Source organism: Pempheris klunzingeri, chromosome 11 (genome assembly GCF_042242105.1).
Source record: "Pempheris klunzingeri isolate RE-2024b chromosome 11, fPemKlu1.hap1, whole genome shotgun sequence".
NCBI lineage: Eukaryota > Metazoa > Chordata > Actinopteri > Acropomatiformes > Pempheridae > Pempheris > Pempheris klunzingeri.
In genome coordinates this window covers 11,521,039-11,540,393 of record NC_092022.1, presented here as the reverse complement: position 1 = coordinate 11,540,393, position 19,355 = coordinate 11,521,039, and the positions used below count along the sequence as shown (strand labels likewise).

The following is a 19,355-nucleotide window of genomic DNA, read 5'->3' as shown; positions in this document are numbered from 1 at the left end:
ATAATCATATTAGAGTGATTCTCAGGGAGCTCATAGCCCCACCTCCTCAGCGGCAGGAAAGAATGGTTCGACTGAGGGAGACATCTGATGTGAACCTGGCGGCACCGCTGGAGGAAGACGGCCAGGTTTTCTGACATCATGGGACAATCTAGTCTCTGCTGGCCAGGGATCAATGGCTTTGGGCTAGAAAGACAGAGTGTGCCCCACGGGTAGAGCATGCTGTCTGTGTATGCGTGCTGCTGGGGGCCGCTGAATGGGAATGAAATAATAATGAAATAATACCAATGAACTACAATTTCCTTGTTAACTGCAACTTTTAGGGAAAAAGTAAGAGGAAGCTGCAATTTACTTGTCAAAATGAATTTGGGTGCATCACCACCATTTGCATATTTGGTTGGCTTTTTGTGTTTCCTTATGTTTAAAGTTTGTGTAAAAAAACATGCACAAGCATGTGAATTTATGAATTCACTCATTGTGTTCACCTGTGAATGTTTGCTTGCATGCCAACTATATTACATTACCATCACATGTATCCGTGTTTGTGTGTGTGTGTGTGTGTGTGTGTGTGTGTGTGTGAGAGAAAGCCTTGACATTAAAGCTGGAAGACAGCATTTTTTTTCTTTCTTTGCACTAACCTTGACTGCTCTGTGTGCACACCAAGGGCGTGACCTGCTGTCGGTTTGGCTGACTCAGCCAATCGGCATTCCTGGATGGGTGGAAGTGCACCGACCCTTGTCTACCAGCAACAAAGGAGATGGGCAAGAAAGTGCACAAACACAGGAGAGCTTTGAATAAAAGTGGTGTGTGTCAATGACTTACACCAGGCACAAATCATTACAGTAGGGGAAGTGCTTTTATTGTCTTCCCCTTGCTCTTTCTATGTCACATTCACACACACACACACACACACACACACACACATACATACACACATACAAACATTAACTTCAAAACAAGTTTGCACATATCCACATGCACACACACGTATACCATGCGCACATGCAGATAGACCCAGTACTAACACCTACCTCCCTCTCTCTCTCTCTCTGTTTCTCTCTCCCTCTCTCTCTCTCACACACACTTCATAGGTATGTATAACACTCTTCCTCTCCACTCCTGGCTGCACGCTCCACCCTCAGTCCTAGAGGACAGGCTGGTTGACCCAGGAGGAGGGGATAGTGGGGGAGGGAGGAGGAGGTAAGAGCAGACGGAGCTCAGATTCATTTCTGCTGGTGGTGCTGGAGGCACAGCACATTGCAAGAGCATAGCGTGACGTTCAAGGAGCCGGGACACACATGGCTATCAAATGGATTGCTCTGATATACACTCGTGAACTCCAACACAGCAAGGACAATAGAGTGAGCAGGCACACAAAGGACTTGCACAGACCTTGCAGAACTTCGTTGTCACACTGACAGAACTGAAAGAAAAACTACCTGCCTTTGATGAGGACACATTGACATTTTGTTGTTTGTTTTTTTTATTTTTTTTTGAGCCTTCCTAATTCATTTTACTGACTTGGATTTGGACTTAAATTGGCAGCGCTGAAGATGTGAATATTTATGGTTCTGACATCTTCTTATCACACAGCTGCACCATTAAAGTGGATCATAAGTAAGTGCCTTTTAATTACTCTGTGGTGAATTTGTAATTTATTGACTAATACTGATGCTGATATTTGTATTAGTACAAATACTCCTGATTATAATCTTCAAATAATTCTCACTTTACAGCCCAGTGGTCTGTGGAAACTCAAACTTGTGAGTGAATGGATTAGTTTACTGAACAATCTAGGTCACCTCTCTGTACATCTACAATATCTCATGTCTACACGAGACACACATCCGCAACTCAAGCTCAGTATTCATTATTTTACGATTTATTTTGACTATTATTTCTCATTAATATTTTCATTTTTGCAGTTCATTCTTACACAGTGTCGTGTTGTCATCAACAGTGTCCTTAGTTTTATTCCTCTGATTAATATAAGACTTATACCGTTAACATAACAGTTTTAGGTCGTGTTTTTCCTCAAAATAAATCTTTAAAAAGCCATTTAATATTTAATGGTATTAAACAAGAGGAAAACAAAACACGTTTTTCTTTAGAAATGCTACCATAACATAACATAACAGTACACCTCTTCTGGCAAGTGATTACATGTTAGGTGTATTCAAAAAGTGTACTTCATAATTTATTCAACAATTTCTGGCATTAAAATAAACTTATATAACATATACATTGAAGTGATCTTTACATATACATTTTCTGAACGTTGTCATCTGTTTTTTTCAAATGATTGAAAATCAGATTCAGTTGATTTGACAAAAAATAGATGTCCATCTAAAGCTTTTGATGAAGCAACAATAGTAACAGAATGTATTTATCCAGCTTGTCAGTATTGATTTCAACATTTATAATTATGATAGCATACACAGTATGTAATGCGTACGCTTGATTGGAAATATTTTATGGCTGAGCCTAATAAAAAATGCATGCAGTCTGTGGGTCTTTCCGCAGATTAAAAAAAGCTCAAGGAAGTGTCAAGTTTTTAATGTGATCTGCTCCAGCATGTAATGTTAATGGACTGTAATGGTGACAGCCCTTAATGCTTTTGTCCCACAGTCATTGAGACGAAAGCAAAACACACCAAGAGAAAAGGACACGCGTGAGAAAGCTTACCATGCACTGACAACAAGGTGAGAGGCCACTGAGGCATATATGCTCACCTCGGGGTGTTCCTCTTTTATGTGCATGTTCATATTTGTGTGCGTGCTTCTTTGTATGTGTGTGTGTGTGTGTGTGTCCTGCCCGCATTTTAAAAGGCAAATCAAAGGTTTCGAGATGATAAAAAAAAGACATTTGTGAACCCACACCCGCTGTATGTTTATGGTACACACAAGTCTTCATCTTCAAAGTTCGTTGATTTATTGCCTGACTTTTAATCATATAGCAGAACTAATTACTTAATATGTAAATGGAAATGAAAAGTTCCTCCTCACAATGACAACAGCAAAAATCACAGACTTTAATTCTCACTGAAAGGATGTATCTCATCCATCGCTGCAGTTTGTCCTGTCAGTTTCCGCCAGTGTAATAGCAATTAAACAATTAAAGAAATTTCTGTCAGTTGAATCAGCAAATCATTGTTTGGCAGAATCACGTTTTTGATTGAGAGCAGGAAGCTGTTTGTAATAACCAAAGTGCTTTAAAAGGGTTTTTCCATTAATCACACACTTTCCTTCTGTTTTTTTTTTTGTCTTTGGCACAATCCATAATATACACAAAATGACTTCCCCCATCAGGAAAAATCATCATCATCACCATTATTATTATGTTCATGGTCAATTTAGTCATGTCTCTAACAGGGAATCATTTCACCGTGTTAATTTCATCATGTGGCACGGATCTGGCCATATCAGCTTCAAACCTCCGGTTCCGCTTTAGCTGATGTGGTAACACAGCGGCCCAGTTTTCCATTTTTCAAATGGAATACTCTAATTTTTACATTAGTTGTGTGGCGTGAAAGAGGCCCTGTTTTGTTTAGGGCATATGCTTGTTGGTAGTGTGCTGGTTAATGATACATAACAAGAAAAACAGCCAGTGGTCTTATGTGCAGGCTTTATCAGTGCTGATAAGGGGACTTGGACCTTCTTCAACACCAGAGTTGTAGTCAGTTCTGTCCAGTGGTCAAATGTATTATGGAAATAAACTCATGGCGATGTGGATACAAAACTCAAGTAACGCTGCAGCACACACAATTGATATGTGGGCAAGTAATGACTGTATCAGTGTGTGCAATGAGGTGTGGTCCCACATGATTAGCATTTAATGGGTTGTTTGGGCAAGACAGTAAAAGAACAAAGTGTTTACTCTTATTGCTCATGTGGGCTGCAGTCTGCAGCGGAGAGTACAGTGACACACACTAAAGGAGGGGAATATATCATGGATACAGAGCTGTGCATCACATTTTTAATAAGTACAGCAGGTGCCTCCACAAATGGAAATGCACAAATATATGCAGAGTATCCACCTGTCATTGAACAGACTCATTCAGATGGGGAATTTATTCGGCTTGTGTGAGTTTCACTGGGGATCTAATTTACTCATATGTGGGGCTTAAAGGAAAAAAAGGATCGTGGTCATATCTGCTTTATCATGCAGATAAAGCCCTCAGTGTGGCACCACATGACTCATCCAGACCTTTATTGGGTAAGAATGTATTGATCGGTAAACAAAGCTATACCGAGAAAAGCAGAATAGAATACCAAAGGTAAGCATCTCACATGGTGTGATCTGATGCTTGATTCATATGCTTATGTTCAGTTGGCTTTAATGCAGATTGGGCCAGACCGTTTTAATCCTCTTCCCTGCTGCCAAACACTATTAATGAGGATGATAATTGAATAAAAACAAAAAACAGTATCATGTCAGAAACTGTTTCATCTGCAGGAGACGGTGGATTGGTTGGGACAGAAGGAGAGAAATGGAGTGAGTGGATGAATGTGAAAAGGGAAAATAACAGGTGAAGAGAAAAATAGAAAATAGGAAAAAAAGTAGAGGGGGAATTAGCAACAGGTTGTTTGAGTGTACACTGGGCTGCTAATGAGGACAGAGAGGTTCTCATTAATCAGATTGGGTCAAACCTGGTCAAAGGGAACTAATCAAGGGACTGACATGCAAACGCAAGACAGGCAGGGAAGTGATGGATCTTTCATTATGTTTGGATTATTGCACCCAGTGCCTGAGCACCTGTTTGTAATGCACTGCCGTCGCCACCATTCAGTGTTAGCTACTGATTTGCTTTAAATCTCCCAACCAGGCTCATCCACTCTGCCACTGTCTTCAAATGCAAATAAGGTGCTCTGTGCATGAAGGAGCGAGAGAAATGTGTTTCTCTGCCACACAGGAGTTGGCAAAACAGAAGCAGAGGCAGCCGATATTTTGACTTCAAAATACAATTAAAAGTGAGGACAGGAGGTTCACAGTCCACCTCGTGTTTCCTGCTTTTATTCCAATTTAATTGCCCTTATTTAAACATAGTTTCTCTTTTTACCATGGGTAAAAATTTAACTTAAACTTGTATATTTGATTCATTTTCACACAATACGGAACTATTATAAAGCTTTAGAGGTATGTAAACCTCCACAGTCCAGATCAGATTTGCATTGATTTTTGTCAAAGTTCAATTGCATGTGATTAAACTGCATTACCACAAAAACAATGACAATGATTACTTTTAATATCATACAAAAAATATTGTAAAAGTATTTTTGCAGAATAAATCAAACCAGCCACAGTCCTTCCACTTGTCAACGTCAATGAGTCCAATTCACTTCACACTGTATGTGCTTATATCACATCAGATTTATGATCAAAATAAGCTTAAATTAAGCAAACCAAGTTTGGATTAATCACAAAGTAATACTGTACAGACTATTATCTGTGTCCTACATGTGCCTCTCTAAGTCAATTGGTACATAACATATTTTTAAGAGGACTTTGACACAAACAGTGTTTGGATCTCAGCATAGCTGGAACATGACGTAGTTTGTCCAAGGGAATGACCAAAACATGTGTGAACAGAAAGAAAGGAGGACAGAGATGTTGAAAGATGTGAGTGGTTGGTAACTGTAATGTTTTCTTGCACACTCTAACTACCTGTTTCAGAGCTCCCTGAGGCTCGGTAGACCTGTGTAGCGGTATAAGACGATGAGGACATGAAAATGGATGGTTGCACAGTGGTTTGCATCTGGAAAGCAAAGGAGGAATCGACGCCATCATTAATCATAGTGAAAGCTTTAAAGTAAAGACTGGAAGCTACATACTGTACTAACTACTTAAAGCAGTGTCCACAGTCCATCCAGCACAAGGAGATGGAATAATTTGTGCTTAACATTAAGTCGATCAGACAGACAGGAATGCTGTGCTGTGCTTGTGTTATTAAAGAGAGAGCAAAGCAGAATACATTTTCAGAGATAAGGTATGTAAAAGAATACATTAAACTGTATCCAGCGCAGTCCTGCGGACAATATTTAGTTTCTCGAGATGCCGTCAGTTTAAGGAATTTCCTCTGAGGACAGGAAACATTAGTACCAGAAGTCTTGAGCTACGTGTGGGTCTCCTGTAGTTGAGTCATTGAGCAATTTCAAGACAATCCATCTTGATTTCTTGGATGCACAAGGCATGCAAATGAGACTTGAGCATATTTGGCAAAAATACTTTGTGTCCTTCAGGAATTCAGAAACACAGGGGCTAATTCAAAATGTATCCAAACAAGACTTAGAGATGGAGCAATCCTTTGTGAATCTGTTCAGGAGGAGACGCCTCACACATTTGTCCATATATGATCAACAAATAGCATTACAGAGGCTTCGTCCTGCCAGTTAATTAATCCTTTTATTTAATTTTATTGAGTACAACTTAGGGATATTAGTTTGGAATTACTGCAATACCACGGATTCATTTCTAAGGCCACACTGGTATTATAGCACCTCCCTAAGTCATTACACCTTATCTTCACAGAGGCATACTTGAAAGATTTCACATCAGAAATTAGTCACATGGGGAAATATACATAATGAGATTATATGGAGGTATAAAGGACGGCAGTAGTACAAAGAATCCTCTCATGAATTATGCTGTAATTACAGAGAGGGGCACAAGGCACCTCAGGTCCTGACAAAGAGAGGCCAGGAGATTCTTTTGATGAAAAAAGGCCTTTTTGTCTAAACCCCTAATTAAAAAAAAAAACTTGAAAAGGGAAAAATAATAAACACATAATAAGAAAGAATATTACTTGCTTTGATCCAAAGGATCTTTGGACAGGGCCAATGTTTGAGCAGAATTCTAAAAACTCACTGATCTAATTCAGATTTAAAGAAGCATAATAAAAGTTGGACTTGATTTAGCCTTTTATGGCAGTGTTGTGGTTGCGCGGTGTGGCAGCAGGGACTCCCTCAAACCAAATAGTCGTTGTCTGACTTAAGAGAAATAGTTTCACCCACGGCTCTACCTTCACCAGCTGGCTTGGCTTGTCGTGCATCCATCTGAATGCATTCCTCTGGCAAAGCCTGCATATAACACTTGGCAATATGTTCAGCTGTGTTATCTCACACACACCCACAAGTGATTGCGCTATTACTAGCAAATTGGCCATTAAGTCTCAGTGGAGTAGTGAGAACAACCTAGTAATGTTTTGTTAGTTGTATTCAATCGCACAGTACTATCACTGTAGTTTTCCTCCTATTTTTAGAAGTGGAAATTTCCAAGCAGCCATTCAGAATAATATTTGTATAACCACACCTTGCACATTTGTCAAAATAATACATCACTATAGTGTCAAGCAACATACACTGAGATAAGTCTTTAAAGCTATGTTTGGCCTCATTCTCTTTCCTTATCTTATCATACTCTTTCCACAACTCTATTCTTTCACCTTTGCTGGGGTGTTTTTGTCTTTTCCTGTCCTTTCTCCACACTGCCTTTTTCACTCTTCTGTCATCTTCTTTGGTTTTTCCTCCCAGACTTTCTTTTAACTCTCAGTTTATTTGACTAAGGATGCTTCAGCATCCCACGATTCTGTTTCTTAAATTGCAGTCTCATTCCTATCCACTTTCTGTTCTACTGAGCCATTTATTTATAAGCAAAGAAAAATAAACGTAAAATTTATTGAGATCAAGAGAGAGTGTGACTGGGGAAGAGAAAATAATGCCTGGGTGTATGAGAGAAAGTCAGAGGGGGGCGAACAAAAACAGGGGGAAACAAGAATGTATGGGGGTAAGGACTGGATGAGAGCGATTGTGAGAGTGGAGGTGAAAGCTGTCAAATCAATCTTGAGAAAATATGAAAAAGAAAATAAACCGTGCTGGACTTGCGTCAAACGGAACTGAAAGCTTTGTCAGATGGACAGACAGAAATCGCTGACAGCACCGAAAACAACAATATTCACATGGCAGCATGATTGGCACAGTGTCTTGCTGTTGTTACTTTCAATCATGTCTTAAAACTGCATTAAAGAAGGTATACATAACGTTTGGATATGAAAATAAAAAATAGTCCCAGCGTGATTATACTCTGCATTAATGTGTCTCTTAGATGAAAGGCCCAAGTGTTCTGGTTTGGGTTCTTCGTGGGTAGACAATGAAAACGCAAAGTACAAATTATTCAGCTGATTACTTTTAAGGGCAATTCGGAGAAATTTGATAAAGTAGTCAGACATGATAGTGATATTGTGATAATACAGAACAAGTGAATTGTTTGTTGATAAAATCTGCGTCTGCTGAATCTGAGCATAGACAGTCTTATGACCACGCACCAGTTTGACTCCTGGTAGACCATTTTGCAGAGGGCATCGTTTAAACAAACCGAAACAAATTTTCTTGGCTTTCCCAATTAACCCCTTGTCTGTCTTTCAGGAATGGAAAGCATCAGCGTGGAAACGGACTGGGATGGGTTAGCCCTCTCCTCTCTGGTCGCCACAGGAAGGAACAACTTCTCTTCCTCGTCTTTGTTTGTCTCTGAACTGAACTCCCTCAATAGTTCTCACAGTGGGGGATCCTTCTTCGGGATCTTCCCTGAGAATGGCTCCACCACCACGCCTCACACCCTACCCCAGCCCAGAGTGAGGGACCTGGGCCTGGCCCGGGCAGAGATTGCAGTGCTCGGATTGGTGCTGGCTCTAACCACACTGGGGAATAGCTTTGTGCTGTGGGTGCTGCTGAGGAGGAGGAAGCACAACGCACCGATGCATGTGTTCATGGTGAACCTGTGTGTGGCTGACCTGGTGGTGGCCCTCTTTCAGGTCAGTTCATGAGCTACTTGAGACACTACAGGAATGTACTGTATGAGAGTGGGCAAAATGATATCAGTTAATTGAAGCATTCAGTGTGTGAAAAATGTTGAAAAACTGATTTCTTCCGCTGAGGGTTCTTCACAAACACTTATTACTCTTACTGTCATACTCGGTGTATGACAGGTCTTGCCCAAAGCAAAAATATTCCACCTTAAAAGGACAAGGCTGGTGTTATTCTTTATTTTTGTTACTGTCAACAAATCTGCTGAAAAGACCAAAACCAACAATGTGTTACTCCATCTCTCAGTATTTTATGACTTTCCCACCCTCTCTTAAAACTCCAGGCCACTGGCTCCTGCTGGAGATGTAAATCTTTAAAAATGGCGTACAAACATGTAGAACATGTAAAGGGAAAAAAAGCTCTGTGATTTCCCAAACCAGCTGGCCACTGTGGTTTTCAGCAAATGTTACTCAGGGGTAAAAAGTGCATTTTGGGGGACTATTTTCCTCTGCAGATTAACACACATTTAGTGCTCTAGAAAGTGTTAACAGCAGCATGACTGTGTATGTGGGCCAAAAAAGTCACAGTGCTCATGTTCATGGTAATTAAGGAAAACGTCTCCCAGTGCGATAATGTGTCCCATTGATATTTTTTAAAAAAAGACAGTGGATGCCTATGGCACTGCTTATAGGATTTACTGGAAATCCGTGAAATACCACCATATCACCATACTTCTCTACAGTTTAAAGGAAGAAATGAGAAAAAATGCTCTACTATGCAGTGCAAGTAGGCTTTTCATATAAATAACTGTTCCTTTTTTAATATGTGTGTCCAGGTCCTTCCCCAGCTTATATGGGACATCACCGAGAGGTTTCAAGGTCCTGACTTACTCTGCCGGTCGATCAAGTACTTGCAGATTGTGGGCATGTTTGCTTCCTCCTATATGATAGTTGCCATGACAGTAGACCGCCACCATGCAATCTGCTGCCCATTGCAGGCTTACCGTGGGGGAGCAATGTCCCGCTGGAACACCCCTGTCATGGTGGCCTGGGGCTTGGCCCTTGTCCTCAGCATACCGCAAGTAAGGAGGGGTGAACACAAATGCAAACAAAACCTGACACACACACACACACACACACACAGACAAAAACACATGGTGAAATGAGAGCTCAGCAGGCGTGCACACCCTGATTTCTACAGTAGAACTCAAGATGTTGGTCTATTTTTAGTTTAGTGAGGTCATTGCAGTTCAGCTAATGAAAGAGGAAGCTGACAGTCATGTCTGTGGGTGAGCTGACCACCCTCCTTTTGTCCGGTCTGTCAGGTGTTCATCTTCTCCCGCTCAGAGGTGGGTCCTGGAGAGTACGAGTGCTGGGGTCACTTTGCTGAGCCGTGGGGGCTGAAGGCCTACGTCACCTGGATGACTGTGGCTGTCTTCCTCCTGCCCGCTCTCATCATCACCATCTGCCAGGTAATACTGGTTGCACTGGCTTGACTCTGAATCCCTGCGCTATCTACAGAGACTAGGGTTACATGCTGTAGGCAACATTATCCAATAATGAAACGTGTGGCATGAATGAAATTCTGTTTTGTTTTCATCAAGGGTACATTTGGCAGGCATTGTTCAATAACCCGTGGGGGACTGTGGTTGGTGTTATGTAGCATCCCATGGCGGATAGGCATTCTAGGCTGCCTCATATCAGCCTTCTGCTCTATTTAGGGAAAGATATTTCCAGGGTCCAGCTATTTTCCCTAATTAACACTGCACTTGAAGGACCACTGCTGAGACGGCTGCTGAGAAAATCTGCCCACTCTGAGAACCTCCTGCCAGCAAGAGGAATGTACCAGATCTCAGCCAAACATAGAATCCCTGACCTTTTTTCATTATCGGATTTCAAATCGAGAGGCTTCTTTAGACACTTTTTTCGGAGATATGATGTTCTGCAGAAGCGAGTGAGTTCAACTGACTCAGCTGATACAGTGCCATGTGCTTTACCAGTATATACTGTATGGTGCTGTGGATTGGAGTGCAGTGTCTAAATCGTGCCCCCATAAAGATGTTTTAAGAAATAAAAGGTGTCGGAAGAGCAACAGTTGGCAGAAACACATCTCAAAATCTATAAAAAATAAAGTAAAAATAGCTGCAAGTGTGAATCACATATTATTACTTGATTTCAAATTATTGTTTTAGTTTCTCAGGAGAATGTGAAGAATCATTTTCCTGCAAAAATTTTTTATGGTAGCTTCTCTGGTGGAGGCAGGTAACGGAGTGGAGGAATAGCGGCATTGCATAAAAATGTCTGACACTGGTTTATAGCTGATGGCGAAGGCCAACACATACTCTCTCTTTCATTTCAAATTTCCTGTCACTGTTAAAGCAGAAATGCAAACAAGATTGTCTGCAAAGAGCAAAGATAAGCACGTGCCAGTCACAAAACTTGATCCTCAAACCGTTGGGTTTTTGATTGATGAATTGTTTCCCTCATATCAAACTGTGCTGATTCTTGAAAATATTCTTATTTTTCAGATAAGAATCTTCCGAGAGATTCACAATAACATCTACCTGAGATCAGAGAGAATGGGAATGGCGGAGCTCAAGAAAAATGAAATTCTCTTCCGCTTCCACAGCTTTAAGAAGGAGGACGAGCGGACAAGGGAAAGGGGGAGACGAGCATCCGGAGGAGGGGGCAGAGATGGGAGAGGAGGACAGCTATTAAAGGGTGTCAATAACAACCCTCAAAACAACACCCATAACAGCCAAGTGGGAGAGTGTTACGACTATGTACCATCTGCTATTCAGTACAGCAGTTGCCACGGTGAACAAGCGACACCAACAACAACGCCTACACAGCAACAAACACTCAGCAGCTCAGACTGCCAGGAGTCCTACACATCGTACGAGCTGGCCTCAGGCTCACCCCGCTGCTCACTTGACTATGCCCCCCCCCTCCCTCCAGCCACACCGCCTCCAAGCATCACTAAAGCCATGTCCAAGACAGTGAGAATGACCCTGGTGATCGTTCTGGTCTATACTATCTGCTGGTCACCTTTCTTCATTGTCCAGCTTTGGGCGGCCTGGGACCCCAACCCCCCAAACCACGGTCAGTTACACACATGCTTTATGGGTAGCTCATGCTTATGCTTATGCTTATCCACGATGCCAGCCTGATTTCAAAGAGCTGTGGTGCAATAAACTGCGATATTTACCTATGTGTGCAATTCACCCTCAAAAAGCAACAAAAACAGACATCTGGGTTATAATCATTGCAAGTGAATCACTTCACTTGTTTTTCTCAGATAGATTTATCCTTCTTTGCCCAGTTCATCCATTTAATTACCCTAAATGTGCAAACCCTATCTGTTTTGCACTAAAGGTAACTAAAACCAAAATGCTAAACGATCTGATTTATGACAGCAGCCTCTGATCGGTGCTGCTGTTCAGCTTAGTGAGTCCAAACACATTCTCACTCATTATTCCTGGGACACCTCGCTTCAGCTCAGATGTGGTAACAGTGAGTAAAATACAAGGACAAAAACAATGTTTGTTTTCACCCACAACCAGAAAGTCATGCATGCTATCTCTGTACATTTTGGCACACGAACAGCATCTGCTGATGTCTTTACTGGCAGCCAGTGATGGAGCAAGCAAGGTAAGTGTAGCCTGAAGTTGTGGCTGATGTTATGGACTGAGTGGGTGTCCTATAATCTGAAGCTAAAGAAAAACATCAGAGGCCAGTAAATAACCTGTTTATATCCCCTGCTGTTTTTGCAACATTGCCAGATGCTGTCATTTCATCATCAACGGTGATCCGTGCAAGCAGCTTGCACACATGGTTGAAATCACAACCAGATGCACGGATGAAGGCACATAAGCCTGCATGCACAGACACAAGCACAAATGCATATGCAAAGTGCACTCACATGCAGATACAAGTTTGCATGTGCATGAATGAGAACTTATTGGCATCCCTGTCACTCAAACACACACACACACACACACACACACACACACACACTGATTATTATCAGTTTTGTATTGTAAAATCCGTTGGTACCATATCTATTGTTCCAACTGCTGTGGTGACAGAAGTATGTTTTAGTTATTACACAGAAGACTTATTATTAGCAGTAAAAAAAAAACTGAGAAAGGAAGTATGTAGGATGTTGTCCCTCTGGGATATTTACAGTCATGTGGCTAGTCCTGAAGGAAATAAAATGAAAAATGATAAACATTAATGGTTTACTTTCAAACTAAATAGTTGTTGTACATATGTTTGTTGTGTTGGTTTCATAAGAGAGGAGAGAACAATGTGACACACACTATGATTATTGGAGCCCAGCTGGAAGAATGCTGTAGCTCACAAACTGTAGCCAACATGTGAAAATTCTCATTTAATGTGTGCATGTCTATTTGTTTGTTTGTTCTTTCCTGCATTTACATGTTTTTCTGCACTTGTCTCATAATGTGTGTGTGTGTGTGTGTGTGTGTGCGTGCGTGTGTGTGTCCTCTGCAGGAGTGGCCTTCACTATCCTGATGCTGCTGGCCAGTCTGAACTCGTGCACCAACCCGTGGATCTACACGGCTTTCTCCAGCAGCGTGTCCAGAGAGCTGCAGAACCTGCTGCACTGTCGGTCGCGAACGGGCCGCCGGGGCTCCCTGCCCGACGACTCCACCACCACACACACCTCCACCACCAAGGACAGCTTGTACTGACAGAGGCTGATGAGATGGAAAGAGACACACAGGGACATGTTTGAAAATGCGTGCATGGCTGCACACGTGCCCGTTGCAAGGACGTGCCGTTGCACACAACAACACTGCAACCAACCTCCAGCATCACAGCCTGAGAACAGAGAGCACTGACCTCTACCAGATGTTTCCAACAACAAAGGACAGCTGCACTGTCAACGGGACCTCTATCTGTAATCACCTGTCGTCTCCACTACAGCAGTGAGGAAGGGTGTCATTGAAGATGTCAACACCATTTTATGAGAGCACTGTGGAATATATTTTACAGTGGCAGCCAATGACAGAATCTGCAATGCAAAATGGCCTGTAGAGTAAATTTTCACCTCCAGTGCGGTTGAGAAGGACCCTGTGCATTGATTTGTGTAAGAAAAACTCAGCTCAGACAGAGCAGAGCCACAGGAATGCAAGGGGTGGACCACTGCATTAATGGCCTTACGGCACGCCTAATGTACAAAGCAGCAGACAAAGCTACGGGTGAAGAGAAAACAAAGCAGCAGAAAGAGAGAGATGTATACAGACAGTCAGAGAGAGCGAGACTGCCGCTGGACGAGGAACAGACAGGGGATGACATGGGTGTTACAGCTGCAGGATTGTTCTTGAAAAGGATGTAATTGAAATCTAATAATGTGAACAAACTTGGTTAAATCAAAGCCAGTAGATTATAGACGGATGCTGTAGGCTGAATTTCTATTCATTCAGGAAGAATCTGGTTCCAAAGAACAATAGTGATTTGTAGGCGAGATGGATGGAGATTTACTCATGAGGACGGTACAGTAGAGTCAAGACATGAGGAATGACGCATGAGGAAATAGAATACCATGGGTTAGAAGGAGGAAGGTTTCCTCAACCAACCGGGTCACAATTATGTGATTGTATTTTGTACAAACACAACATATGAGGTACACAAAATGAGCTTCTCGTCGTGCTCTCTCCTGAGAGAGTGAAACGTGAACATTAAGAAGAAGACACAGGAAGGAAATAAATAAGAGCATTCCATGTACAGAGATGAACAATGTAAAGAGTATTTATTGAAAATGTAAGGCACATTAGATATTATTACATTTTGTGTCAGATAAATGTTGAATGTAAACAGTACAAACTGTAGTGGTCCGATATGTGTTGTATAAAACAAGGAAATGTCAAACCAAAGATTTTTTTCAAGCTCAACTGTAGAATCAATTCAGGTCTTAATAGTAGAGCTATTACAAAGCTTTGACAGATAAGACATACTGAGTGTAAAGAGAAACCTTACATCAACAGCGAAAATACCAGTCAAACCAAGTGCCTATAATGTCAGTTGACATTTGCAGAGGGGCCTCCCTCACTGGATTAATTTTCGAATTATGTCAGCCATGTTATTCTCAGACAAAGCTACCGCCAGATCAGGAATCATTTGATACATTATATCATACCATGAGCCATGTCTTCTTTTATCTTTCTATTTATTGTTGCTGTGTAAATGAATACATGTGAATACATGTGAATAGAAAAATGAATACATGTAAATACACACGCACACATATATACAGTATATATATGTATATATATGTATATATATTTCACTTCCTGTTATTGTCCTATGTTCATGTACAGTTTTTATATCACATTTTATTGTGCATAAAGAGTAATGTATTATGCCCCTCAACTGCATGACAGACTTAAAACAGTAATGTTATGACATTTTTTATATATATTAAGTATGATTATATAAGCTACTGTACACTCAGCAGATGTGATAACTTTCTGTGTGTATAAAATAAGATTAGAATTTATGGTACATGGACTGTACTTGTACAGTGCCTTTCTAGTCTTTTTGGCCACAAGTGTTGTAACACTACATTCACATTCACACACTGGTGGGAGGTTGCCAACTGTACCATCAGGAGCAATCGGGGGTTCAGTGTCGGGCTGGAAGAGCTGGGGATCAAACTGCCGATCTGTCGATTGATGGACAGCCCGCTGTACCTCCGAGCCACAGCCGCTCACAAATGTCATGTAATAGTGTGTTTTTTCAGCACATCCTTTTTTCATGAGAGAGCAGTGTTATGCAAGTCTGCAGGACAATACTGCAATGCTTTCAAGGTGTCTCAGGAGTTCTCGTGTGGGTCGAAGGAGAAGCCTCACCTTTTCCTCTGTGTGGCCAGGGTGTCAGGGCTTTCAGCACACCACTGTGAATTTACTCCCCAGACACAAGCCTCTGCTTTGATTCTTTGCCAAATGAAAGGCTACAGCAACAACATCCCATGTCTCACTTTGTTATGTCAGGAAATAGATGAACTTCTCCCAAATCCTCTGGGTGTTCATGTATTTACCTTTTCCTGTCAGGAAGTTGAGAGGTCAGAGGATGATTCTTCTCCACTGAAAGATCCATCCAGCCCTTCAGATTGATGGGAGAGGCCAAGCACACGTTTGTTGTGCATTAGAAAGCGTGTACAACCATTAGCGAGCATTACAACAGATAAATAATATATGTTCTCCAACTGATGGAGACTTTGCTGTCGATAACATCCAAGACAATGAGACCCATCACCATCATCAGAAAATTTCACTATGACTGTCTTGTTTCCTGAGGATAGCAGACATGACAGTAGCTATTATCACCCCAACCGCCATCGGCTCCCCTTGTCAGAGCATATGATAGATGGTCTATAGGGTAGGTCACTGCTTTTTTGTAATTCTGCGTTGTGTGTGTCAGTGTGGGTGTGTTTATGCTGAATATCCTGATGATTTCCAAGACGAAGCGAGGTTGATGTCTAAACTCAAGGTCACTTCTTCATTACAGTGGGGCAGAGCTTCCTGTCAGGCCCGTGGCTGCCATGGGGTATAAGGGAAATAAATGAGCCCTCTGTGTAGCTGTCACAAGGGCAGGGAAATAGGTGAACTTCCCTCTTCAAATCAATTTAGGGTCAGCCAAGAAGTGCATCCAGTGCTTCTGAAGAATGACGGAGCCCCCCAGCCTTGACCAAAGTCGGTATAAATCAGACATGGAGGCAGGAGCTTTACTACACTGAGCAATATGTCTGCATTGCTTAACTCAAGACTTCTCCACAGACCTGATGACTGCCGAGGCCGCCACTAAGCTCATTCCAAGACACCGGCAGGCATATCTGGCCCCTACCAACTTACACAAGCACAGCGTCTGTGTTAGCGGAGGGCATTGAAGCATCATACTTTATAAACAGAAGAAGCAAAAGAAAATCGAGCCAGACAATTTATCATGCCTTTCAAAACACAAAATGCTTTTCTTTGTTTCACTTCTCTCTCTTCACCTTGGGGATTTTTTTTTATACTTTCTGTCTGTCAAAGCAGATGGAAATTTATTTTGGGAGTTTGTTTCACACATGAAAGGTTTCTCACATAAAAGGTATCCACACACATGCCCTTATTTACAACAACAGTTTGACTGCATCTGTTTTCAAGGTGATTTTAGCCAAATATAGCCAAACGTTTGTTCTTATTGGCGGCAAAAGTGACTCTGCAGAAACCCCTGCCTCATACTTTAGAACAGATGAGGTATTTACTCATTTAAAGTGGGTTATTCCCCTAAGAGCCAGGGGGATCAAGGTCAGCCTTCATCGCTTTCACCCACCTTGTTTTCATTACTTAAGCATAGTTGGTGTTCACACCTCCATGAGACCCTATAATTTTTGTCTTCATTGTAAAAACAGGCATGTGGACAGCGTCTGATAAAATCCATTTTATGGGCTTTCATTCAACAGGCTTTCACAGGCTTTATGTGCAAAGGCATGGTTTGTTGTGATGTGTCTGCTCCTGTTTAACCTACAGGTTTTCATGGCTCCTGGCCATGAAAACCTTGGAGCAGTGCACGTAAAATTTAAAAAATGCTCTATTACTGTGGTTGACTTTTAGTGTGAAATGTAAAGGGGGGTTTCTAATATGATGGAGGAAAACAACATTTACAAAAAGAGGGGGGGGGGCTGTAAATGGCATTTCCCCATATATGGCTGGTTCTTGACTGGCAACTGGATAGACAAGCAAAGCGGATTAGAGGATGCCAAGCAGGACAGGAAGAGGGAGATAAAACAGAGGAAAGAACAAAAGCTTGGACCTAACTGTGAGTTTATTCACTCCAAACACAGTGAATCTGTTATGGTTAAAGCAGCTACACATATAACATGCCTCACTGTATTTACACATCCATGAAATAACCAGAACAATAACTGTTATTGTAGTGTAAGGAAGGGAAAGCCAGCGTGAAAAGATACATTCTGTTTTCTGATTACTGAGTTAGTCCACAGTTTGTTGATCCTGTTCTGCTTTACAAAAAGTGCGAGGAACGATGTGTAAAAACAATGCGAGGCAGAGACAGTAAAGTGTGACTTCATGTGAGAATAGTTTGCGCACCGCCGGTTTCAACATTGCTGAATCTCGCTAAGCTCATCGGTGTCTACCCCCCAAAGCTGGTGTTTTACACACCTCTGTCAAAACAGCTTTTCTCTGCTTCAAAGCACGCGTGTGCACACACACACACACATACATACAGATTCCTCCACAGTAGCTTCTATTTCTCAGTGATATTATAATGATAATTACTAAATAACTAAATAATAAGCAAATGTATACCTTTAAAAACAAAGACGTTTTGTATTGGCAAATCAATTTTAGACCCATGTAATGTGTAATCATTTAAAAATGAATGTGATTCATATTTGTGTTTTTTTTTCACATGACCTTGTAAATCAGTAAAAAAGAAGATCAACAGATAAACAGTTCACCATTGAAGAACAAATTGTGATTTCCTGTGAGTGCATTTATTCTGAAACAACAACAATCTCAAAATATTTCATTCTACATCTGAGGTTATCTGCCCTGTTGTGCGGGCTGGAGTTCTGCTCTTTAACCTCCACCACACAACAAAGAGGGGGAAGAGTCCCGTGTTAGCATCGACTCAGAGGCCTTCTTTGCCTGTTTGTTTGTTCATTCCATTTATATCCCTCCATCCAGCCGTTCCCCTCCACTTCCCACAGCCTAATAGGTGACACTGTGAGGGAGTGTCTGGATCCACTCCAGCTCATGTCTTCTCTGAATTAACACTATTGTGATGTGTCTATTGTCTTCTTGCCAAAGTGACAGAAGACAAAAGCTGACATGTGCTATCATGGGAGAGTGTGTGTGTGTGTTTATGCTGACAAAGCTATTGAAAGGCAGATATATGAGAGAGTCTCCCAGATACACTGTGCAGTGTTTATGTGTACGGCTTGTGTTACCATATACAAAGTTAACATTAGTCTCATTGGAGTCGGTGAGAAGTTGCAGTAGCGCTGCTCTTGTAGACACCACTTTAAGTGCTGCACAGTGTGTGTGGACACTGATTTGGGCCAACTACAGAAATAGACATGCTAAGTTTAAATCTCTCTAACAAACTGCATCACATAAGCACATAATTGCTTTGAGTACCTATAAATGTGACAAAGTAAGAGCGAAGTGGATATAAAACAGAAGAGGGGCTAGAAATGTATTGCGCAATGCGTTGCATTACGTTACAGCTGGTGACGAACCAGTAAAAACCTTGTGTAATCTGAGGTAATAGCTGGCCTCGCTCTCAAGCGAGCCAAGGTGTTACAAAGCAGCAGAGAGCTGCCACTGTGTGTTCAACTCGTGGCACTGCACAGCAGCAAGTCAAACTGGTAACACGAGTAGCTCCAGTGTCTGTTTACTGATTTAACACCTATGCCAAGTTTGCTGCATGTGTACATCGCCAGAAAACGGTAAAGGAGATCAGCTGCTGGTGTGCTGCTGTGTGCAAACATGTAGCTCTACTCTAGAAATGCTAGTGGGACAGTGATTCC

The 19,355-nt window shown here is 41.6% G+C and overlaps 1 protein-coding gene across 1 annotated transcript; it reads left to right on the top strand.

Annotated features, from left to right (window-relative positions):
• Nucleotides 1–1,540: 1,540 nt before the first annotated feature.
• On the top strand, nt 1,541–14,785 carry LOC139209413 (vasopressin V2 receptor-like). The gene is made up of 7 exons (XM_070839117.1): nt 1,541–1,614; nt 2,626–2,699; nt 8,418–8,803; nt 9,631–9,876; nt 10,120–10,266; nt 11,323–11,896; nt 13,310–14,785. Exons 3-7 carry the CDS (start codon nt 8,420–8,422, stop codon nt 13,507–13,509), a joined length of 1,551 nt encoding a protein of 516 aa, XP_070695218.1. The 5' UTR covers nt 1,541–1,614; nt 2,626–2,699; nt 8,418–8,419; the 3' UTR covers nt 13,510–14,785.
• Nucleotides 14,786–19,355: the final 4,570 nt, after the last annotated feature.